We start from the raw sequence: 26,220 nt of genomic DNA on the forward strand, positions 1-26,220 counted from the left end.
TGATCACCTGTAGCATCTTTATTTAATCATTCACTCCATGCCCTTTCTACCCTTGCATCGCACTGTGATCACCTGTAGCATCTTTATTTAATCATTCACTCCATGCCCTTTTTACCCTTGTATCGTACTGTGATCACCTGTAGCATCTTTATTTAATCATTCACTCCATGCCCTTTTTACCCTTGCATCGTACTGTGATCACCTGTAGCATCTTTATTTAATCATTCACTCCATGCCCTTTTACCCTTGTCGTACTGTGATCGCACTGTGATCACCTGTAGCATCTTTATTTAATCATTCACTCCATGCCCTTTTTACCCTTGCATCGTACTGTGATCACCTGTAGCATCTTTATTTAATCATTCACTCCATGCCCTTTTACCCTTGTATCGCACTGTGATCACCTGTAGCATCTTTATTTAATCATTCACTCCATGCCCTTTTACCCTTGCATCGCACTGTGATCACCTGTAGCATCTTTATTTAATCATTCACTCCATGCCCTTTTTACCCTTGCATCGCACTGTGATCACCTGTAGCATCTTTATTTAATCATTCACTCCATGCCCTTTTACCCTTGTATCGCACTGTGATCACCTGTAGCATCTTTATTTAATCATTCACTCCATGCCCTTTTACCCTTGCATCGTACTGTGATCACCTGTAGCATTTTTATTTAATCATTCACTCCATGCCCTTTTTACCCTTTTGCTGTGATCACCTGTAGCATCTTTATTTATCATTCACTCCATGCCCTTTTTACCCTTGCATCGTACTGTGATCACCTGTAGCATCTTTATTTAATCATTCACTCCATGCCCTTTTTACCCTTGCATCGTACTGTGATCACCTGTAGCATCTTTATTTAATCATTCACTCCATGCCCTTTTTACCCTTGCATCGTACTGTGATCACCTGTAGCATCTTTATTTAATCATTCACTCCATGCCCATTTTACCCTCGCATCGTACTGTGATCACCTGTAGCATCTTTATTTAATCATTCACTCCATGCCCTTTTTACCCTTGTATCGTACTGTGATCACCTGTAGCATCTTTATTTAATCATTCACTCCATGCCCTTTTTACCCTTGTATCGTACTGTGATCACCTGTAGCATCTTTATTTAATCATTCACTCCATGCCCTTTTTACCCTTGCATCGTACTGTGATCACCTGTAGCATCTTTATTTAATCATTCACTCCATGCCCTTTTTACCCTTGTATCGTACTGTGATCACCTGTAGCATCTTTATTTAATCATTCACTCCATGCCCTTTTTACCCTTGCATCGTACTGTGATCACCTGTAGCATCTTTATTTAATCATTCACTCCATGCCCTTTTTACCCTTGCATCGTACTGTGATCACCTGTAGCATCTTTATTTAATCATTCACTCCATGCCCTTTTTACCCTTGCATCGCACTGTGATCACCTGTAGCATCTTTAGTTAATCATTCACTCCATGCCCTTTTTACCCTTGTATCCCAATTTGGACACCTGTAGCATCTTTATTTAATCATTCACTCCATGCCCTTTTACCCTTGCATCGCACTGTGATCACCTGTAGCATCTTTATTTAATCATTCACTCCATGCCCTTTTTACCCTTGCATCGCACTGTGATCACCTGTAGCATCTTTATTTAATCATTCACTCCATGCCCTTTTACCCTTGTATCGCACTGTGATCACCTGTAGCATCTTTATTTAATCATTCACTCCATGCCCTTTTTACCCTTGCATCGTACTGTGATCACCTGTAGCATCTTTATTTAATCATTCACTCCATGCCCTTTTTACCCTTGCATCGTACTGTGATCACCTGTAGCATCTTTATTTAATCATTCACTCCATGCCCTTTTACCCTTGTATCGTACTGTGATCACCTGTAGCATCTTTATTTAATCATTCACTCCATGCCCTTTTTACCCTTGTATCGTACTGTGATCACCTGTAGCATCTTTATTTAATCATTCACTCCATGCCCTTTTTACCCTTGTATCGCACTGTGATCACCTGTAGCATGTTTATTTAATCATTCACTCCATGCCCTTTTTACCCTTGCATCGTACTGTGATCACCTGTAGCATCTTTATTTAATCATTCACTCCATGCCCTTTTTACCCTTGCATCGGACTGTGATCACCTGTAGCATCTTTATTTAATCATTCACTCCATGCCCTTTTACCCTTGCATCGTACTGTGATCACCTGTAGCATCTTTATTTAATCATTCACTCCATGCCTTTTTACCCTTGCATCGCACTGTGATCACCTGTAGCATCTTTATTTAATCATTCACTCCATGCCCTTTTTACCCTTGTATCGTACTGTGATCACCTGTAGCATCTTTATTTAATCATTCACTCCATGCCCTTTTACCCTTGTATCGCACTGTGATCACCTGTAGCATCTTTATTTAATCATTCACTCCATGCCCTTTTTACCCTTGCATCGTACTGTGATCACCTGTAGCATCTTTATTTAATCATTCACTCCATGCCCTTTTTACCCTTGTATCGCACTGTGATCACCTGTAGCATCTTTATTTAATCATTCACTCCATGCCCTTTTTACCCTTGCATCGCACTGTGATCACCTGTAGCATCTTTATTTAATCATTCACTCCATGCCCTTTTTACCTTGTATCGCACTGTGATCACCTGTAGCATCTTTATTTAATCATTCACTCCATGCCCTTTTTACCCTTGTATCGCACTGTGATCACCTGTAGCATCTTTATTTAATCATTCACTCCATGCCCTTTTACCCTTGCATCGTACTGTGATCACCTGTAGCATCTTTATTTAATCATTCACTCCATGCCCATTTTACCCTTGTATCGTACTGTGATCACCTGTAGCATCTTTATTTAATCATTCACTCCATGCCCTTTTTACCCTTGCATCGTACTGTGATCACCTGTAGCATCTTTATTTAATCATTCACTCCATGCCCTTTTTACCCTTGCATCGTACTGTGATCACCTGTAGCATCTTTATTTAATCATTCACTCCATGCCCTTTTTACCCTTGTATCGTACTGTGATCACCTGTAGCATCTTTATTTAATCATTCACTCCATGCCCTTTTTACCCTTGCATCATACTGTGATCACCTGTAGCATCTTTATTTAATCATTCACTCCATGCCCTTTTACCTTTGTATCGTACTGTGATCACCTGTAGCATCTTTATTTAATCATTCACTCCATGCCCTTTTTACCCTTGCATCGTACTGTGATCACCTGTAGCATCTTTATTTAATCATTCACTCCATGCCCTTTTTACCCTTGCATCGTACTGTGATCACCTGTAGCATCTTTATTTAATCATTCACTCCATGCCCTTTTACCCTTGCATCGTACTGTGATCACCTGTAGCATCTTTATTTAATCATTCACTCCATGCCCTTTTTACCCTTGTATCGTACTGTGATCACCTGTAGCATCTTTATTTAATCATTCACTCCATGCCCTTTTTACCCTTGTATCGTACTGTGATCACCTGTAGCATCTTTATTTAATCATTCACTCCATGCCCTTTTTACCCTTGTATCGTACTGTGATCACCTGTAGCATCGCATCTTTATTTAATCATTCACTCCATGCCCTTTTACCCTTGTATCGCACTGTGATCACCTGTAGCATCTTTATTTAATCATTCACTCCATGCCCTTTTTACCCTTGTATCGTACTGTGATCACCTGTAGCATCTTTATTTAATCATTCACTCCATGCCCTTTTTACCCTTCCAACATACTATTTTCTCAACTCTAACATTGCTTTATTATGCCCCATTTATTAGTCTTTTCTGGTGTGCCATTCCTGCTCTGGCCTAAGTTATAAAATGTACTTCTCATGGTTTAACAAAATTATCATTTAACCTCAATACATCTTCCTTGAGCGCTAACATTAGATCTGTAAATGCAAGTTAATCTAAGTTCAATAACTCCAAGAATTTGTCTAGCTTCATCCCATTCTATTACCTTATGTCCTTTTATCACCTGTCCCCAAAATCTCATTTCTTTGTTCTATGTTCTCCAAATGCTCATTACATTTCCTTCTTATACTACATAGTATTATCTATGGGTGTTGTTCTGTTTTTCCAAGGTCTAACTTCCTTTAATGTAAAAACTTGCTTAACACTTTTATGAATATAAGTCTCTACAGAATACTCCCTCCTATACTTCTGCCAGACTTTTAATTTACACAACAGAAAGGTTTAACAAATGGAGTATATTTTATCTACTTACTGCTAATTCTGTTCCCAGGAAGCTGATTTTGCTGCAAATTCCTTCTTCTGTCACCATTATCAGATGGAAGCATCTTATCTTTGAAAATAAATGACCAAAGGTGGTCCACTGGGATGTTGTACCCTACAAATTAAAATGGGACGAAATTTAAAGATAAACTGTATTCTTCTAGGAACGCTTAGGCTTACAAAGGGTTGTTCTCAAAATACAACTGATGGATAATGATAAAGCAAGAACAGAGACACATTTCATCAAAAACCTTGCATGAACACAAGTCACCTCAAGTAATTTCCATATTATTAAACCTTTATTTTGTGTGTGTGTGTGTGTTTGTAAATATGTTAACTTTTTATAGTATTTATTTTTGTAGCATTCAGAGTCAAACACATACAGCTCCACCAGTATTTATTACTTATTTATTACATTCGGTAATTCAGCAAATATAGTGATGTAAATAACCACTTCAGTCTGACCCAGAGCCAGCTACATAAAGAAAATAAACTAAGTGCTGTATAATATAGAAATATATAGTGAAAACCATACGAAAAGGAAATCTCAGTCTAATAAGAGATCAATATACCCGTTAAAGTATACTAGATAAAGAGGCACATACAAAACTAAAACATATCAGTATTGTACAATGTTCACACAATCAAACTTCTGTTATGATCCAACACCCTGATGTCAGTGAAACTGTAATCTGCAGTGAGACATGAAGTACATAACTATTTCAGAGTGGTGTAAGAGTTCCGTAAGTAGCACCAGGTTCAATACTTACCTTTCTCAGTAAAGTGTGCTGCATGAAGTTTGTGTCAGAAAGAAATAACACCTGGAACAATCCTGATACTTGCAGGAAGTGTATTCCAGACCAAGAGGTTGGAGCGGAGAAAGCCCCATAACCTACATTAGTTTGGGCTCAGAGAACAGCCAGAAGGAAGTCAGGAGATTCCTGTTTAACTACAGAAGGATGAGGTCAGGTAGTTGTCCTAAGATGAATCATGTATCCAAGTGGTCAGCATGTAACACAAGTGACCGATCTGTAAAATAGGAAGCACAGGGCACATTTTGTTCAGTCCTCAGCAGGTAAACAGACAGTCTTAAAGAGAAAAGAATCCCTGTACTCATTTCTGGGAGCTATGAGTAATACATTTTGTTAAAAAGATGATCCAATGCAGTTCATCAAAGAAGCATTAAATGTGAGGAAAAGCCTACATAAAGCATTGCTGATGCCCATTGGTTTCACTGGCCTTAGGTTCCAGGATCTGTTCGCATTATAACATACTCCAAAACATTGTTGAACATCAATTCAACTTGGACTTCAATTAAAGAACCTGGTTAAGACAAATACCTAGAAATGTACAGACACTGACAAACCCAAGACATATACTGCTCACAGAAGACACAACCTAAGTAAAACAACTAACGACTTACCATTTTCAGAAGTACTGTCCCAAACACCTGGCTGTTTTTGCATTTTGTAGATAATATCTGCATCTCCAAAATGGTTCATAGGATCATAGGAAGTTAGTAGGCTATTGGCCCTGAGGCCCTTACAAGCCTACCCAAGAATTTAGCCCATGCTCTGGCAGGTCAGCACTCGACGCCCTTGTCCATCAAGGACCCAGGTGGAATGCCAGGAGTGTATTTTCTGTTCCCCATCCAGTTATTCAGGTTGCACTTAAAAAAGGGTTAATGAGGTACTCTGCTTGACGTGGACAGGGAGTCTATTCCACAGAAGGGGGAGTCTCTGGGACACAAATTTGTCTCACAAACAAGTCCTATTGATATCACAGATGAGGTTGAGACCACACATGCAGGTTACTCTAGTGGAGCTTGACTTGTGGATATGCAACAGTTCCATCAAGGTGCGGTCTGAGATTGCTTTGTATGCCAGACAGAGGTTACCTCTGAGGAGTCTGTATGAGACTGAGTAGAGGGACAGGGCTTTTAAGCCTATCTGTGCAGGGTATATGTTTGAGGCCCTGGATTCTCCTGGTGAGGTACATCTGTAGTCTCTCTAGCTGCTGCATATGCTTTGGGAGGTACATGACAAAAGGGACATTGTACTCAATAATGGGTCTTATAAGGGAAGAATACAGGGATGTTATGACTTCTTTATCCCTGGATGAGATACCCTTATTAATAAGGTGGGCCATGTAGAAAGCTTTCCGTACAACAGAGGCAATATGGTGGTCAAAAGTCAGTTTGCTATCAACCTGAGTGTCCAAGTCCCTCACGACTGATTCATAGGTTCATAGGAAGGTACTAGGCTATTGGCCGTAGGGCCTATATGAGCCCAGCCAAACGGTACCCTGGCTTTTGCCACCCAAGAAAATTATTTTCCTGTACCTCTGTCAAGCAGAGCCACAGAAGTGATCCCCGGGGCGAATTTCCTATCTCCCATCCAATCATCAAGATTTTTCTTGGAGAGTGCAAATGAGGAGCTTTGTTTGATATAGATAGGTAGTTTCTTCCAGAATATGGGAAGTCTCTGGGACAGGAATCTATCCCTCCAGCATGTTCTGTTTATTTTGGTGACAAGGCTTAGGTCCCTAGAGTGTGTAGCTCAGAGGGATTGGGATTTCTTCAAGTGGAGCATGTCCAACAGCTCTGGGTTTGACATAGCTTTGTATGTTAAGCAGAGATCGCCTTCGAGTAGGTGATATGTGACTGAGTAAAGCTGGAGTTTTCTGAGACGGTCTGCATAGGGCATCTGTTTGAGGCCGGTAATCCTCTTTGTGAGGTATTTCTGTGGCCTTTCCAGTTGTTGTAGATGTCTTGTGAGATACATACCAAAAGGGGTGTTGTACTCTATAATGGGTCTACTGAGTGATGAGTAGATGGGAACAATGACCTCTTTTTTCCTGGATGAGAAACCTTTTGTGATGAGGTGTGCCATGCAGAAGGATTTCCTGACTACTGTGGTGATGTGATTAAAGGAGAGACTACTGTCCACCTGTGTCCCAAGGTCTCTTATCACACTTTTGGTGTTATGTAGACTACCGCCTATGTGGTAGTTCATGGGTACAGAGTTTTTACCAAAAGGGATGACAATGCACTTTTTGGCATTGAGCTTGAGGCCATGGCTTTGACACCAGGCATCTGTCTCAGTGAGGCCCTTTTGTAGGATGTCCACATCGTTAGGAGTTTTGATTATGGCTCCTAGTTTGCAGTCATCTGCAAACTTTGTTAGCCAAAGACCTTCTGTGTTAGCCTGTACTTCAGAGAAGTAGATACTAAACAGGGGAGGACCTAGGACTGAACTCTGTGGTACTCCACTTGTCACTGGTCTGAAGTTGGATTTAGAATCTGCTACTTTCATAGTGTGGGTTCTGTCAGTGAGCCAGTTGGCAACCCATCTTATGACATAGGGATTTATACCTAGTTTAGTGAGTTTATCTATAATTCCAGAGTGGGGGGTGGTGTCGAAAGACTTGGCGAGATCTAGATAGGCTGTGTGAACCATCTTACCCTCATCTATGGCTTTGGTGACCACTTCAAAGAAGTCTATCAGGTTTAGGAGGCATGATCTGCCTTTTATAAACCTGAACTGGGTAGGGTCCAGAGTTTGGAGATTACCAATGTCATTGTTTATAAGTTCCATGATGATACATTCCATAGCTTTGCAGACCAGGCTCATCAGGCTAATGGGGCGGTAGTTCCCGGGGTCCATGGTGGCTCCCCCTTTGTGGAGTGGGATAACCATTGCTGTGCGCCATTCAGTGGGCAAAAAGCCTGAGGTGAGGCTATGATTGAACACGGTACTTAGGTGGGGTGCCAGTTCGTTTTGTAGTTAATGTAGAACACAGCCTGGGATGTTGTCAGGTCCCATGAATGCTGTATTCTTGGCTTTGGAGAGTGTGTTTTTTACCTGTGCAGCCGTAATTACAGGAACTTTGCATTCTTCTGGTATAGAGATGGGCCCTTTAGGGGTTGAGAGAAGGGTAAAGTTAGCACTTAGCCTATCTGCCAGGATGTTGGCAATATCAGTTGGTTCTGTATATTTAGTGCCATTGCGCTGTGACTCAGAGCAGATCTGAGTGTTGCCATTGAGATTCTTGACATAGCTATAGAATGCTTTGTGGTTGTCTTTAGAATCAGTGGTGATTTTGTTTTTGTAACTAGCTTTGGGGGATTTTATGAGGGATCTCAGCTTCTTACTAAGGCTGACCATGGAGTTCCTCCAATCGTGGGATTTTACTCTTTTTTGCAACAGTTTCTTTCTTCTGATGTAGAGTTTGTTTATGGCATGGGACCACCAGCTTGGCTTCCTTTTTTTGGAGGATAGCATCTTGGTTCTGTTAGGGATTGCACGATCCATGCACTCATGTAAGTGCTTATAAAGTGCAATTGTATAGGATTCAGCAGTTGTACCTCTATTGTCAGTGAGCATGGGTGCTGTGAAGTTTGCCGCTTCTGTCTTAAGAAGCGTGAAGTTGGCTTTGGAGAAATTTTTTATGGTGGTTTCCCTAATGGGGGGTGGGGGTGGGATGTGGATGTCTAGGTTGATTTGCTTGTGGTTGGATCTGACCAACGAGGAATTGACCACTGGTGTGGAACACCAGTTGCCCATGTTGGTAATGGCCAACTCTATGATATTGCTGTCCCTGGTGGGGGTGTGGATAAGCTGATCCAAGGCAATGGAATTTATGAATTCCAGAAAACGTTGAGCACAAGAGTTGGTGCGCAAATAGTTTTCCCAGTTAAAGGTGGGGTAGTTGAAATTACCCATTATTAGGGTGTTAGGTTGTACCCTAATATTTTCCAGAGTATCAAGAAATGAGGAGTGGGAATCCTGGGGCACAGTGGGGGATCTGTAGCAAGAGACAATTTGGATTGTGGTCTTGCTCAGAGTTAGTTGCACTTGGATAATCTTGGATGCACTATGCTGAGCAACTAGCCTGGAGGTGTGGATATCCTTAATGAATATGGACACGCCTCCGCTTTTAGTGCATCGGTCCAGGTTAGGTGGCTGAAAGGTGTGGTATGAATTATAGCCTGGTAATGCAGGGGTGCTCTCTGGAGCCTTGAACCAGGTCTCTGTCATTGAACAGATGTCGACGTTCTCCATTTTAAGGAGTGAGTGCATTTTGTGGTTTAGACTTCTAGTATTAAGTAGCATTACCCTCAGATTTTGCTTGCTTGTGCCTGTTATGGTGGTGAATTTGTCATCTGAATCTTGCCTAAAAAAGGCACCATAGGGGTGGCAAGAGCCTTAGCTAGTATCTGGAATCCCAAGGATGACAGGTGTAGGCCATCTATGGCAAAGCATCATGGTTTATCGATCATGTCATCCCAGGCAGACAGATACTGGATCCCCTTAGAATGACACCAGAAGCTTAGCCAATTGTTGAAGTCAATCATTTTGTCCTTGTACTGTGGTATCATTCTGGATGATGGCAGGATGCTAGGGCTAGGGTCATACCTGCCTGGGCTACAAGATCGGACAACTCCTCCATATCTCTTATCATGTAGTCCAGGGAGGTATGTCTCAGGTCATTTACACCAACATGAACACTGACAGAGTCATATTTGTAATTGTTGTGGAGTGACTTGAGTGCATGCATTATGTGGTGGATCCTGGCACCTGACAGGAAGCTGACAGTAACTTTCTCCTTGTTCAGCCTGATGAGTGGAACATCACTGTGCCTGACTATACAGTCACCTATGACTAGAGTGTTGGGTACATGGTTATGCCTTATGGGCTGTGGTTGAGTGGCACACTGAGTTTGTGGGCTATGTGTCATTTGGATTGTGTTGGGGGTGGAGGTTGCTTGCATTTCTGCTTTGTAGGTCCCTGTTTCTTGGGTAGATTTTTTTTTTGGGAGCCTCCGCAAATGTTGGTGTGTGTTTTGTGTTTCTATGTGTGTGTTTTGGTGGTGTAGGTTTTGTGGGACTATGTGCTGAGTGTGGTGTGGTGCAGGTGTTTACCTTCTCCTCTTGACTGTTTTGTCCAGTCTTGGGTGAAGAGAACTTTGCTTCCAGTTTGGCTATATAAGTGCATCTGTCACAAGTTGTAGTGTTGGGTGGTAGGAGGAGAGGGTTGTCTGTGTACATGAGGCAATTGCTGCATTGCCCCAAGATGCCCAGATGCATCAAGTACACAGGAGAAAACACCGGGAGCTGACCCTTAGACATGCCTAGGTAGGTGCTTATTTCTTAAGTACTAAAAACTGTTTTCCTCTAGACAAGTGAGGAAAGTTGAGTGCTGTAGTAATTTGTAGCTTATTTAGTGCTTACGAGTTCTGAACAAGTGCGGAGCTAAAAGAAACAGATTTGAGTGCTGAAACTAGAAAACCGGCTATTTCTAAGAAACAAAATTAAGCTAGAAGGCTTCCCTCCAACACAGAAATGCTTGGGGGCTCAGAAGCTTACAAACAGTCCTGGATACAGCAAATCTGTATCTGGACTAGACAACTTACAGGAAAGGCAGGAAACAAGCTTAGTTTTGTAAAGTGGAAAGGGGAAAGGAGGAGCAGAAACTAACTGGATTGGCCTTCTCAAATGTTCTCCCTGGATTAGGTAGAATGAGGTAATGACACTAGACTGGGAGGAGTGTCCCAGCTCAAATTTACAGTAGGGGTGGGCAGCTGCAAAGCCACCAAGTATAAAAACAGGATACCAATAGGGAGGGATGGTGGGAAATAAAAATCAGAACACACAAACCCAACCAGATGCTTAACAATTGTAGAAAATTTCTAGTTAATACCTCACACACAGTGAAACTAGCTAACAAAGTATATGCAGACACTACAAGTTCTATAAATAACTCAGAAATAAGCAAAAAACAGGATACTTAATGTTATATATCACAGATTAGTTGGCTGAGAGCCCTTCCTCCAACTTCCTCCGATTAGCTCAGTGTGAAATGGCAGAAACACTCACAAGTTAACTTCTTAAGTAACAAAGTTGAAACCTGAAACAACTTTAAAAAAAGCTTGAAAGAACCATTGAGGTGCTTACTCCCAGCCGTAGTCCAGGCAACCCCAATCAGCCAATGACCATAAACAATTCACTCTCACTGAAATGCTATACTGGCTTTGGCTAAGCTATGATGGCCTGGAACATGTGCTCAGACACACAACCTCTACTAACAAACAACTAGACCCAAAACACAAGCCTGAATATGGACAATGCTACACTACCAACACTACTTAGGTAGAAAAAAACTGCAGAAATGTTTAAACAGATAAAGCATCAAGGAGACTCAAGAGAATGCTTTTAAATGCAAACAAGTTATATATATATATATATATATATATATAGAGCAAGTGACTTAAACCTTAGCACAGATATAAATAGGACGTGCTGGAGGGATAGATTTATCACTCAGAGACTCCCTATGCTGTGGAATAAAATCCCGATCCATGTGAGGCAGAGCACCTCGCTGGCTCTGTTCAAGAGAAATCTTGACCTGTGGATGGGAGATCGTAGGTTTATCCCGGGAATCATCTCTGTGTCACTGCTGGACAGAGGCACAACAAACCAATGGGCACAGTATTTTTTCATATAAGGGGTGGCGTAAGCCACAAAAATTTGGGCTAGGCTTATAAATGCCTTAGGGCAGATAGCCTAGTATAAACCTATGAACCTATGAACCTATGATTGCATGCTTAAGATACGGGGCAGGTGCTGGAGATGTCCTGTTTTACTGATGTGGATAGAGGGGTGAAGATTTTACTGAACTTGTCTGCCAGCAGGTTGGCTATATCTACAGCATTTGTGTATGTGGTGTCCTTGACCACCAGTTCTGAGCAGACCTGCGTGCTTCTATTGAGACTGGGGACATATGTGAAGAAGGCCGTATTACTGTCTTTAGTAGATGTGGCCAGTTTGGGCTCGAAGTTTGCTTTGGAAGATTTCACTAGTGCTCTTATTTGTTATCTCAGGCTAAAGAGAGATTGCCTGCAATTAGACACCTGCTCCTTCTTGGTCCTGGACAGCAATATTTTTCTTTTTTTATTATAGAGTCTGTTTATTGCAGATGTCCACCAGTTAGGTTTACTCTTCCTTGAGGAGGAGGATTTTGTCCCATTAAGGTATTCCTGATTCCATGCAGCTATATAAATGCTCGTATAGTACTTAGTTGTAGGTTTGGATATATGTGCCAGTTCCTATGGAGCCTTCTCCCAGGCAGTTGTAATTAGCTTTGGAGAAGTTTTTTGTTTGACCCTTAGTTTGATGGTGGGTTTAGGGATGATGGTGACTTTGAAAGTGACAGTTTTGTGGTCAAATCTTAGAATGGAGGACGACACTGTAGGGATACTGCAGTGGTTTCTCATGTTGGTTAATACCAAGTCCAGGATATTATCACCTCTTGTGGGGGTGTCGACCAGCTGGTCCATGGCATTTCATTGACAAAATCAAGGAATCTCTGGGCATTTGTGTTTTGGCATGAGTAGTTCTTCTAATCTATGGTTGGATAGTTAAAGTCACCCAGGATCATATCATGGTAAAGGGTTGAATCTTGATAAATTTGAGGAGGTCCAGACAGGTGGAGTGGGCATCTTGAGTCAAAGTTGGGGGCCTGTAGCTAGCTATGATTTGAATAGGGGTCTTGTCAATGGTTAACTGCACCTGGATTGTCTCCTGTGCATCACACTGTTTGACCTGCCTGGAGGTGTGTAGGTCTTTAATATATATTGTAACTCCACCTCCTTTTGCTTTGCTGCCCATAGTTTGAGGTCTGAATGTATGATAGGATGAGTATCCTGGTATGGCTGGTGTGCTCCCCACAGCTTTGAACCAGGTTTGTGTGACTGCACAAATGTCATCATCTTCCAGGGTTAAAAATGCTTGCAATGAGTGCAGTTTCATGTTTAGACTCCTAGCGTTTATCAGTAAGACCTTTAATTTGCATTTTGATGAAATTTTCATGTTGGTAGTTTTAACTTCATAGCATTGCCTAAAAAAGGCACTACTGGGGAGACAAGAGCCTTTGCCAGAAGTCAAAAGCCTAAATGAGACAGATGGAGGTCATCTCTAGTAAAGCATCACGGTCTGTTGATCATGTCTTCCCAGGCTGTCAGGTACTGGATCCCCTTGGAATGACACCAGGAACTAAGCCAAATGTTAAAGTCAATAATTTTCTCATTGTATTGATGCATCATTCTGAGCGATGGTAGAATGCTGCTTAAGGATAGGAACATACCTGCCTTGGACATGTATTCAGTGAGCTTGACCTTGTCTTTCTTCATATAGTCCAGGGAGGTACATCTCAATTCATTCACACCAACATGGGCCATGACAGAGTCATAACAGTTCCTGTTGTTGAGAGACTTGAGTGCATGGGTGATATGGTGGATTCTGGCACCTGACAACAACTAACCATGACTTTCTCCTTATCTAGCCTGGTGAGGGGCACATCTGTGCATCTCATAATGGAGTCTCCTATGACTAATATGTTGGGTTTATGTTTAGACCTTAGTGGCTGTGAGACACATGTGTGTGGACTATGTGTGGTGTGGTGGACAATGAACTTTGCATGTGTTTTTGACTTGCAGATCTCTTTTATTTAGGTATATTTTTATTGAAAACCTCTGCATATGTGGGTGTGTTGTGTAGGTGTGGGTGGTGTTTGAGGTGTGGTGTTTGTGTTGACAACCTTCTCAGTGCCAGCTTGTAAGGGAGACAGCATAGACTCTAGGTTCTTAATGTAATTGCATCTCTCACAAATTGTGTTCCTAGGTGGTAGTAGTAGAGTGTTGTCTGTGTACATGAGACAGTTGTTGCATTGTCTCAGGATGCCCATATCAACCAGACAGGCAGGAGAAAATGCAGGAAATTGTCCATCCATATTTGTCAGAATCTAAAGGAAAGTGGCCAGACAGAGCTAAGGGGGTAAAGAATGGAAGGTCTAAGAGCAGTACTACTAGGTGATCACAAGTGCTACTAGGGGAAAATTTGTAACTGGAATACCTTGCAAAGGGTTCCATTTCTGTGTAATTGTGCTCAACAGCAGAGCTGTTTTGCTGGTTGTGACTAATTCTACAACCATCTGGATATACGAAGCTCAGATAAGTATACTTTTTTGCACTTGATCTGTTTCAGTGCTAGTTAACATAACTGTACTACATTTATTTGTTTGCTCCATTGAATATTGATAAATGAACAAAACTGTACATTTATTTATTTGTTCCATTGAATATTGATTAAATATCGGTGGTCTCTGTCTGCAGTTTGGTTCTCAGGGTTAGTTCAGAACTTGAGCTCTAAGCCAGCCAGTTTCAGAGTAGGGGTTGCAATACATTCTGTGAAGTTTTGTGTTAATCTGATTGCCGCAGGCTCTATCTTTTTATACTACTGTTATAGTTACATTTCTGTGTAATTGTGCTCAGTAGCAGAGCTGATTAGCTGACTGTGACTGATTCTATAACCATCTGGGTATACAAAGCTGATATAAGTATACTGTTTTGCACTTGATCTGTTTCAGTGATAGTTAACAAAACTGAACTGCATTCATTTATTTGTTTCATTAAATACTGATTGAATATTGGTTATCTCTGTCTGCAGTTTGTTTATCAAGGTTAGTTCATTACTTGAGCGCTAAGCCAGCTAGTTTCAAAGTGTAGGTTGCTATACATTCTGTGAAGTGTTGTGTTTATCTGATTGCCTGAGGGTCTATCTTTTGTTTTATACTACTGGTATAGTTAAATTTCTGTCTAAATGTGCTCAGTGCTCAGTAGCAGAGCTGTTTAGATGGCTGGACTGATTTTACAACCATCTGGATATACAAAGCTGATATTATACTTTCTTGCACTTGATCTGTTTCAGTGATAGTTAACAAGACTGCACTGCATGTATTTATTTACTTGTTTCATTGAATATTGATTGAATGAGGGTGGCCTAATGGTTAAGGTGCCTGCTTTACAAGCACAAGGCACAGGGTTTGAGTCTCACAAGGGATAATTGGCTAGGCTTACAATGGCTCGCAAGGGCAGGTAGCTTAGTACTAACCTATGAATACTGTAGTCTCTGTCTGCATTTTGTTTGTTTTTCCCACCCTTCTGCCCAAGTGTTGTTGTATTCTTAAACTTTGGCCACTCCTCCCGGCCTCATTTCATTTACTCAATCCACTAAATACAGTGATATAATTTGGGAAGGACTACACCCTTACTTCTTTGGTTTCACGCACTCTTTCCAGTCCCATCTCATCAGCCCTGTATACTCTGTACAGAGAGAGCATATGGGAAGACCAACTCCCTTAGTTTCTTAATCTTGAATTATCATCTGTTTCCTCCGTCTTTACTTAACAAAAAAAGTGTTACATTTTATTAAGCTGCTCTTACTGTAACTGTTCTTCCTACTTTACTACCTTGTTTTGATTTGGTATGAGCTCTTAAGTGTTCAAGTGCTTTTATTCTGCTATATTTATTTCTACTTGTTAGTAGCCTGATTAAATTTATCTGTTATTCTAAGCATCTTAGTTTTGGTTTTAGCACTTCTGCTTCAGGCCAGTTATTTTACATTTAAGAAGGTTTTTGTGGTCTGCACTTTTGTGGACAAACCCTTATCAAAACCTTCTCTCCATAAGTCTGCCGAAGTATTCAGAAAACTATTTCTGGACAATTTCCATTAGTTTCTCCTGCCAGCCTGGTCGACATGGGCATAATGAGACAGTGTAGCAACTGCTTCATGTTCACTGACAGCCCTCTTCTCCTAGCACAGAATTCTTCTACTTGCAAGAAATGCATCTACATCAGTAACCTGGAAACCATGCTCTGTCATGCCACAGTCAGTAATCCTGACAAAGAGGAGATTACCAGCACGAACACCACACCAACCACATCACTTAACCAAGACCAACACACACAACTATGCAGAGATTCTCGGAAAAACCTACCTAAATAGCAGCGACCTCCAAAACACACTCACAAACATTCCACACATCATCAAACACATCACATGTAGCAGCCATCACATCAGTGTCTCGCAAACACAGCCCATAAGGCATAACAATAAACCAAACTTACTAGTCATGGCGACTCAGTTGTGAGACACACCACTGTCCCCCTCACCAGGCTTGACAACAAGATGGTCACAGTCAGTTGTCTGTCAAGTGCCAGAATTCACCACATCATGCATGCACTTAACTCTCTCCACAACAGGTACAAGTATGACTCTGTCATTGTCTACGCTGGTATGAATGACTTGAGACATACCTCCCTGGACTATATGAAGAGACATGATTGAGATCTCAGAATATGTGTCCTAGGCAGGTATGACCCTAGCCCTAAGCAGCATCCTACCTTCACCAAGAATTATACCACAATACCAACAAAAAATTGCCTTCGACAATTGGCTTAATTTCTGGTGGGTGTCTTTCCAAGGGGATCCAGTATTTTTCTGCCTGGGATGACATGGTTGACAGGCCTTGATGCTTTGCCAGAGATGGCCTCCACCTGTCACTCCTGGGATTCCAGATCCTGGCCAAGGCTCTTGCACCCCCCATTGTGCCTTTTTTAGGCTATATCTCAAAGAAAAATCTTCCAATATAAAAGATCTGTCAAAAAGTAAATTGAACATCATGCTGCTTAACCTAGGAGCCTTAACCTGAAAATACACTCACTGGAGGCTCTCCATGTAGTCGAAGATGCCTATGTCTGTGCAGTCACGGAAACTTGGTTTAGGGGTCTGGAGAGCACCCCTGCCTTGCCAGACTATACCTCATTCCACACATTCTGACCCCAAAATGAGGTCAGGAAGTCTCAGGGTGGTGAATCTCTACATTCATTAAGGGCAGGCACACCTCCAGACTGGTTTGCCAACACGACCCACTGGAATTACTCCAGGTGCAACTGACAGATGGCAAGACACCCATCCAAGTTATAGCCATCTATAGACTCCATTCCATGACTCAGGACACCCACTCCTCCTACCTGGACCTACTTGACTCCATCAAGGTACCCCCTAACACTCGGATCCTTGGACATAGACTGGGTGAACTATTCCTGCACTAATGCACTCACCCAACGATTCCTTGACTTCATCAATTATAATGCACTAGACCAGCCTGTCTCATCCCCCACAAGGGGAGATAACATTCTGGACTTGGTTCTCACCAACATAGGAGACTACTGCACCACTCCCATAGTATGTTCTTCCCTGGTGAGATCAGTCTGTCTCATTTGAAGTTTCTATCCCACCCAACCCCCCCCCCCAGCCATAACCAGGCTATAAAACTTCTCAAAAGCTGACTACAACCTCCTAAGGGAGGGTATCAGTACCTTCACACCACTGACCCCCTCAGAGGATGCAGACAACTATGCTGAATAGTACGCCAGTGCAGTATATAAGCATGTGTACAACTGCATGGACTCAGCCATATCCAACAGAACTAAAACCTGCTCCTCAAGGAAACAACCTGTCTGGTGGACATCCTCTATCAAGAGGCTTTACAACAAAAGGAAGAAACTGCTATCCAAGGGTAAAAAGGAACAAATTCCAAATTGGAAAAAAATCCATCCTCAGCCTTAACAACCAAATTAGATTACTATTGAAAACTTCCAAGGCCAATTATGAATTGAAATATCCTCCGAAACAAAGGGAAACCACAAAATCTTCTTCAGTTACATCAGAAACGTCCATGGCAAAGCTCAGGTTTGTTCAACATTAGCACTTAATGGTAACACTTACACTGATCCTGTTGACGTAGCCAACCAGCTAGCAGATAGGTTCAGCACAGATTTCACCCCCTTATACCCCCAGAGGCTAATTTGATATCCCCAATACGTGTCCTGCACCTCACATTTCCATAGAACAAGTGTTAAAGGTCCTATCCATGGCAACGAACACAGCTCCCACGGAACCTGTTAGTATCCCAGGCTGTATTCTGCACCATCTCCAGGAAGAACTAGCTTCGCCATTGAGCACCCTATTAACCACAGGCTAAGTACAGACTTCATTCCAGCAGAGTGGAGAACTGCTATTGTCATCCCCTTGCACAAAGGTAGTGCCACTACTGACCCTGGAAACTACTGCCCCATAAGTTTGACAAGTCTGATCTGTAAAGCCATGGAGCACATTATTATGGATCTCATAAACAAGGACATAGGCAATCTCCAACCACTTGACCCCACCCAGTTCGGACCCCTCAAGGGCAGATCTTGCCTGATGAACCTGGTTGACTTCTTTGAGACTGCCACCAAGGCTCTGGAGGAGGGAAAGTCAGTACAAATAGCTTACCTTGACTTGGCCAAGGCCTTTGACACAATCCACCACTTGGGTATCATCAAAACGCTAATACAACTTGGTGTAAATCCCTACCTCATCAGGTGGATGGCCAAATGGCTCAAAAATAGGGCCCACAAGGTCAAAATAGGCACCTCCACCTCCCACAGCAGACTTGTCACTAGTGGTATTCCCCAGGGATCTGTCCTGGGACTCCTACTGTTTGGCATCTACTTCTCAAAGGTCCAGGCAAAGACAAAAGGCCTGTGGCTGACCAAGTCTGTGGACAACTGCAAGTTGGGTGCTGTCATTGATTCTCCAAATGATATTAACACACTGCAAGAGGGTCTCACAGCAACAAATGACTGGCCTTAAGTTAAATTAAAAAAAAAAGTATTATCAACCATTTCACAAAAACACTGCCCCTATTGATTACCGCATCAACGGGAACCCCCTAAGCACACAACTGATGGTGACAGACCTGGGTACTCAGGTTGACAGCAATATCATATTCAACCATCATGTAGCGGCAGTGATCAGAAAATCCTTTCACTTAATTCATCTCATAAATAAAGGGATTACATCCAGAAAAAAGGAGGAGATTATTGCCTCTCTGTACTCCTCCCTCATTAGGCCAATAATTGAGTATAATGGCCCATTTGGTATGTACCTCTCCAAACACCTGCACCAACTGGAAAGGCCACAGAAAATACCTGACAAAGAGAATCCATGGCCTCCAACACCTGTCCTATGTGGACAGGCTCAAATCACTATCACTCTACTCGGTATTGTACAGATTGCTCAGGGGTGATCTGTGTCTAGCCTACAAGGCAATATTGGACCCTACCCTACTAGAGATTCTTCATATCTGTAAGTCTAACTGCTCCTGCATTACCCACTCAAAAGGCCTAAATCTAATATGTGACATCAACAAAACCTGCTGGAGAGACATGTTTTCTCCCAAAGGCTGCCCTGTCTCTGGAATAGACTTCCCATACATGTCAGAGTATCTCGCTGACCGTCTTCAACTGCAACCTTGATGAGTGGATGGGGAACCAAAAATTTGTCCCAGGGGTTCCACCTGTGTCCCTCATTGACAGGGGCAACAGGTGCTGAATGAGGTTTCTTTTTTGGGGATAAACACTTGGCTAGGCTTGTAAGGACCCCAGGGCCATTAGCCTAGTAACCTCTTAAGATCCTACGCTCCTATGAGCAGTGCAGCTGCAGTGTGTGTGATATGCACTCAAGCCCAAACCAGCTCAAATGCAGGGTTTAAATACCACAAAAAAAATAGACGATTCTGGCAATACAGAACTCTAGCCAATCCTGCAATTCCCTGCTTTCTTTATCAGCACATGCCAGACAAGGTCCAGGCATCCATGCTACTCTCACTAACAGAGGAGATAGGCCCTACCAACACAAGATGGCTTCCAGAAACACAGAAGGCAAACACAAGGCAAACAGGTACAAGCAGAAGGCAAACAGGTACAAGCAAGCAAAATATGAGGGCAATGCTACTCAGTGCTAGAAGTGTAAACTCAAAAAGCATTCACTCAAGGCACATCTTAAAATGGAGAACATCGACATCTGTGCAGTAACAGAGACCTGGTTCAAGGCTCCAGAGAGCACCCCTGCATTACCAGGCTATAATTCATACCACACATTTCGGCCACCTAACCTGGACCGAAACACTAAAGGTGGAGGCGTGTCCATATTCATAAAGGATATCCACACCTCCAGGCTAGTTGCTCAGCATAATGCATCCGAGATTATCCAAGTGCAACTAACTCTGGGCAAGACAGTAATCCAAATTGTAACTTGCTACAGATCCCCCACCCTGCCCCAGGATTCCCACTCCTCATTTCTTGATACACTGGAAAATATTACAGTACAACCCAACACCCTAATTTTGGGCGATTTCAACTACCCCACCATTAACTGGGAAAACTACTCATGTACCAACTCTTTTGCTTAACGTTTTCTGGAATTCATAAATTCCAATGCCTCGGATCAGCTTATCCAAACTCCCACCAGAGGCAGCAATATTGTAGACCTGGTCATTACCAACATGGTCGACCGGTGTTCCACACCAGTGGTCAATTCCTTGTTGGTCAGATCTAACCACAAGCTAATCACCCTAGACATCCACATCTCACCCCCACCCCCATTAGAGAAACCACCGTAAAATATTTCTCAAAAGCCAACTTCAAGCTTCTTAAGACAGAAGTGGCAAACTTCACAACACCCATGCAGATGGACAGCAGAGGTATGACTGCTGACTCCTACACAAATGCACTTTATAAGCACTACCAGAACCAAGATGCTATCTTCCAAAAAAGGAAGCCAATCTGGTGGTCCCCCTGCCATAAACAAACTCTGCAACAGAAGAAAGAAACTGTTGCAAAAAAGAGTAAAATCCCATGATTGGAGGAACTCCCTGGTCAGCCTCAGTAAGAAAATGAGATCCCTCATAAAATCCTCCAAAGCTAGTTACAAAAACAACATTGCCACTGAGTCTAAAAACAACCACAAAGTATTCTATAGCTATGTCAAGAATCTCAATGGCAACACTCAGATCTTCCCTGAGTTACAGCACAATGACACTAAATATACAAAACCAACTGATATTGCTAACATCTTGGCAGATAGGTTCAATGCTAACTTTACCCCCCTCTCACTCCCTAAAGGGTCCATCTCTATACCGGAAGAATGCAAAGTTCCTCTAATCATGGCTGCACAAGTAAAAACCACACTCTCCAAAGCCAAGAACACAGCATCCATGGGACCTGACAACATCCCGGGCTGCATTCTACACGAACTGCAGAATGAACTGGCACCCCACCTAAGCACCATGTTCAATCATAGCCTCACCTCAGGCTTTGTGCCCACTAAATGGTGCACAATGACGGTTATCCCACTCCACAAAGGGGGAGCCACCATGGACCCCGGGAGCTAGCACCCCATTAGCCTAGCAAGCCTGGTCTGCAAGGCTGTGGAACATATCATCATGGATCTTATAAACAAAGACATTGGTAATCTCCAAACTCTGGACCCCACCCAGTTCGGGTTTGTAAAAGGCAGATCATGTCTCCTAAGCCTGATAGACATCTTTGAAGCAGTCACCAAAGCTGTAGACGAGGGTAAGGTGGTTCACACCGCCTATCTAGATCTCGCTAAGGCTTTTGACACCACCCCCTCGTCTGGAATTATAGATAAACTCACTAAACTAGGTATAAATCCCTATGTCACAAGATGGGTTGCCAACCGGCTCACTGACAGAACCAACAGTGTGAAAGTAACAGACTCCAAATCTGACTTCAGACCACTGACAAGTGGAGTACCACAGAGTTCAGTCCTGGGTCCTCTCCTGTTTGGTATCTACTTTTCTGAAGTATAGGCTAACACAGAAGGTATTTGGCTAACAAATTTGCAGATGACTGCAAACTAAGAGCCATAATCGAAACTCCTAATGATGTAGACATCCTACAAAAGGGCCACACAGAGACAGATGCCTGGTGTCAAGGCCATGGTCTCAAGCTCAATGCCAAAAAGTGCATTGTCATCCCCTTTGGTAAAAACTCTGTACCCATGAGCTACCACTTAGGTGGTAGTCTACTTAACACTGAAAGTATGATAAGAGACCTTGGAACACAGGTGGACAGTAGTCCCTCTTTTGATAATCACATCACCACAGTAGTCAGGAAATCCTTCTACATGGCACACCTTATCACAAAAGGTTTTGTCATCCAGGAAAAAAGAGGTAATTGTTCCCCTCTACTCGTCACTCATTAGATCCATTATAGAATACAATGCCCCTTTTGGTATGTACCTCACAAGACATCTACAACAACTGGAAAGGCTGCAGAAATATCTCACAAAGAGGATTACCAGCCTCAAACAGATGCCCTACACAGACCGTCTCAAAAAACTCCAGCTTTACTCCATCGCATCTCTGCCTAACATACAAAGCTATGTCAAACCCAGAGCTGTTGGACATGCTCCACTTAAAGAAATCCCAATCCCTCTGAGCTACACACTCTAGGGACCTAAACCTTGTCAGTACAATAAACAGAACATGCTGGGGGGATAGATTCCTGTCACAGAGACTTCCCATACTCTAGAACAGACTACCTATCTATATCAAACAAAGTTCCTCATTAGCACTGTTCAAAGAAAATCTTGATGATTGGATGGGAAATAGGAAATTCACTCCAGGGATCACCTCTGTGGCTCTGCTAGACAGGGGCACAGGAAAATAATTTTCTTGGGTGGCGAAATCCAGGGTACCTTTTTTGGCTAGGTTTATATAGGCCCTAGGGCCAATAGCCTAGTACCTACCTATGAACCTATAAGATGGCTGCCAGAAACACAGAAAGCAAAAACAAACAGTTCTGGATGCAGCAAACCTTGTATCCAGACTATGCTACTCAATTTAAGGGCAAGAACATAGTAAAACTCACAAAAAATCACAAATTAACCACTTACAGAAAAACAGAACTTGCAGTATGACAAATACAGTTAAATATTAATGAAATGCAGTAAAATGCAGTTAAACAATAATTACAGTAAATAGCAATGAAATACAGTTAAACAGTAATTAAATGCAGTTAGTCAGTAAATTGCTTTATAACAGCGCAAATGAGATAAATTAGCTCACAATCACAACAGTAAAAAACAGCTTAAATAAAGCAGCAATTCAGTAGAATACTGCCATCAATTTAATCAGGCTACTGACTAGCAGTAATAAATGTGGTAAACTAAATGCAGTTGCACACCTAAGAACAAGCAGCAAAACGAAGTAGTAAGAGGCACAACTTTTTTATGTAGAAAGTGAGGAGATAGAAGATAATTCAAGGTTAAGAAGCTAAAGTGGTGGGCCTTCACATCTGATCACACTGTACTCAATAGAATGAGCTGCTGCAATGGGACTGGGAGGAGTGTCCAATATCAAACTTATAGTAGAGGTGGGCAACTCAAAAGCCACCAAGCTTTAAGACCACAACAACAGTTGGGTGGGTGGGGATACAAGATCAGAACAGAGGTAAGGATTCAATTCACTAAGCCTAAAAACAGTTGCAGTTTAAACAGATATGCAGCAAATATTATTTTAGTTAATCAGAAGTGCAGAAAACATTTGAAAATAAGCACTTATCTTTTGTAGACTCACAACAGGTTTTTGGAAAACAACACAGTGAGGGCAGAAGGTCTAACTCACTGCAGTTTTGAGCAAACAAGTACAAACTGGTTTAAACACTGACTAAGGCAGAGAAACAGTAACAATACAAAATTCACATTATACAACGACCCCACATTAATATTCCAAAACGTGCACGCTGATTGGTCAGTGTGCACGTTGTAAATCAGAGTTATAGTAATGGAAAAAGGTCCGGTCGCCCTGACTTTTTCCATTATATAACTCTTTTTTACAGAAACGGAGAACGCAAGATCTCCATTGCTTTTTACACACTGTCTCGCTATGTTAAACGAGTTTAACATAGTGAGACAGCTTTAAAAAAAGTAACGGAGATCTTTCTATCTTCATTGATTTTTTTAAGGTGTCTCGCTATGTTATATGGGTTTAACATAGCGAGACAGCTTTAAAAAAAGCAACGGAGATTCTCCGTTGCTTTTTTAAAGCTGTCTCGCTATGTTAAACTCCTTTAACATAGCGAGATACTTTGTAAAAAGCAACGGAGATCTTGCTTTCTCCGTTGCTTTTTTAAAAACTGTCTCGCTATGTTAAATGGGTTTAACATAGCGAGACAGTTTTATAAAAAGCAACGGAGATTCTCCGTTGCTTTTTTTAAAGCTGTCTTGCTATGTTAAACTCCTTTAACATAGAGAGACAGTTTGTAAAAAGCAACGGAGATCTTGCTTTCTCTGTTGCTTCCGCCCACAGCTCTGATGTACTGCGTAAACATAACATAAAGCATACGCATACGCAGTACATCAGAACTGCCGCAGAATACCAGACAGCTGCAGAAGGGAAGCAAGGAGGCATTATACAATACCATTATTTAAGAAAAGTAATTATTTTTTTCCTTAAATAATGTCATTGTATAATAGCAATAACCCACTTCTGGGTGTGGGTAATGCTTCATCCTCGTGACCAAACCACACCAACCGTGGGTAAATCCAGCATTACCCACACCCAGGTGTGGGTTATTGCTATATTATCCAATCAAAAACACCTTAAACAGAGCCTCGTAGCAGTAACTCTAGTCAGATTAGACCAAACTGAAACTCCCTCCCACAAAGCAACAGCTAGGCCTCTCTATACAAATGATTAACTGTACTACAAGCTCCAAAGGTCACAAACAGTACTAGATTCAGCTCTATGCTAGTGTTTTCCAACTGCAGCAACAAGTAAAATGAACAGAACAAGCAGAGAAACAAAAAGGGCACAAAGATCTGAACATTTTCCTTTTTTTAAACATACCTATACTTTTCTTGACTCAGTTAATCCCCTTAGATCTATACAAAACTAGGGAAAAGTTAGCCATGACGTAAATTCAGCTACTCTTTTTAAGACGAGCCATAGAATCCTTTATATCTATTTGAGCTAGTACCAACACAGGCAAGATGCAATGTCCACTGAACATTTTATGTGAAGGACAGAATTTTCAGGTAATTCTACTGGCATAGCTATCTATAAAACAACTCTTTACACCGGTATCCTGTCCCAAAAGGCATGAAAGAAGCTGCATATTGCAATGTTTATGTATTTTTTTATGCCTGTTAACATAAACTATTTATTAAATTCAGTAGTTTTTAGAACTTGAGGTTGTTAGTGATATCCCATTGTTTAACATTGTTCTTACTGAAGGATATAGATTGGTTATTGTGGTAACCTACTTGGAACAGTTATTAAAATTTGGTGTTATAACTAATACATTTTCATATACTGATTTCTCTGACTTCATTTTTACCTTTAATTCCTTACAAATCTGATTTCATCTGCAGTTATGTCTTCTGTTTGGTGATTGTTTATAAAGTTTGAAAATTATTTTGTTTTTCTTGTATAGTTCAGTTAAGGTCAAACTCCATCCAAAAGGATATTTGTTAATGGTTGAGTCCACCATGTTTCACTTTGGTCACAGACTCAGTACTTGTAACTAAAACATTTTCTAAAGTGGTAGAAGCAAACTCATATTTATTAAATGAAACTTTATTCAATTAATATTATTCAAGGAGTTTGACATCTCATTATAATTTATAAGCCCATGATTGTATCTGACTAATTTATTACCTAAATGAATATGCTTGTTAAGTTCAATATAACAGAAACCAACAGACAATGGTGTATAAACATTAGTTCTGGTAATGCAAGTACTACATCCAGAATTACATGCAAAAATGAGACAAGTATGCTGACTGAAAGTAGACTAGATCGCAAGATTCACAAAAATAATGTAACAGAACGCTAAATGAGGGAAGTGGGTTAAACACAAGACGTTATTGGATGCAACCAAAATGTGAAACATGCACACTGAAAATATTTTAAATTCAGTCAGATTTGTACCTACCAGTGAGAAAATAACTATTCGTTTCACTTCCTTGTCACAGTTGTTATTAGAATTCATGGTCAAGGGTTCACAGGCTGCATAGACTAGCACATCACAAGGTGCTTTTGGAATGCAGTCTCTCTTCTTTGGGAAGTACTGCCAGATTGCAGGAGGGGGGAGTCACTGCATCTGTATACCAAAGTCTGACCTTTTAAAAATAGCTACAGCATCTGAAACATTTACTGGCTAATTAGCAATATAAGGATAGACTAGACCTTTCTAAATAAAATACA

At 41.6% G+C, this 26,220-nt stretch overlaps 1 protein-coding gene across 1 annotated transcript in view; it reads right to left on the reverse strand.

Annotated features, from left to right (window-relative positions):
• LOC122798749 (zinc finger protein 501-like) overlaps positions 1-26,220 on the reverse strand; it is a 187,990-nt gene that overhangs the window by 80,383 nt on the left and 81,387 nt on the right. Inside the window, exon 3 of the mRNA XM_044067851.1 lies at positions 4,254-4,376. Coding sequence (XP_043923786.1) covers positions 4,254-4,376 — 123 coding nt within the window. The remainder of the gene's footprint in view (positions 1-4,253; positions 4,377-26,220) is intronic.

The sequence above is a fragment of the Protopterus annectens genome, chromosome 3.part1, assembly GCF_019279795.1.
Source record: "Protopterus annectens isolate FY-2018-M chromosome 3.part1, PAN1.0, whole genome shotgun sequence".
Classification (NCBI taxonomy): domain Eukaryota; kingdom Metazoa; phylum Chordata; order Ceratodontiformes; family Protopteridae; genus Protopterus; species Protopterus annectens.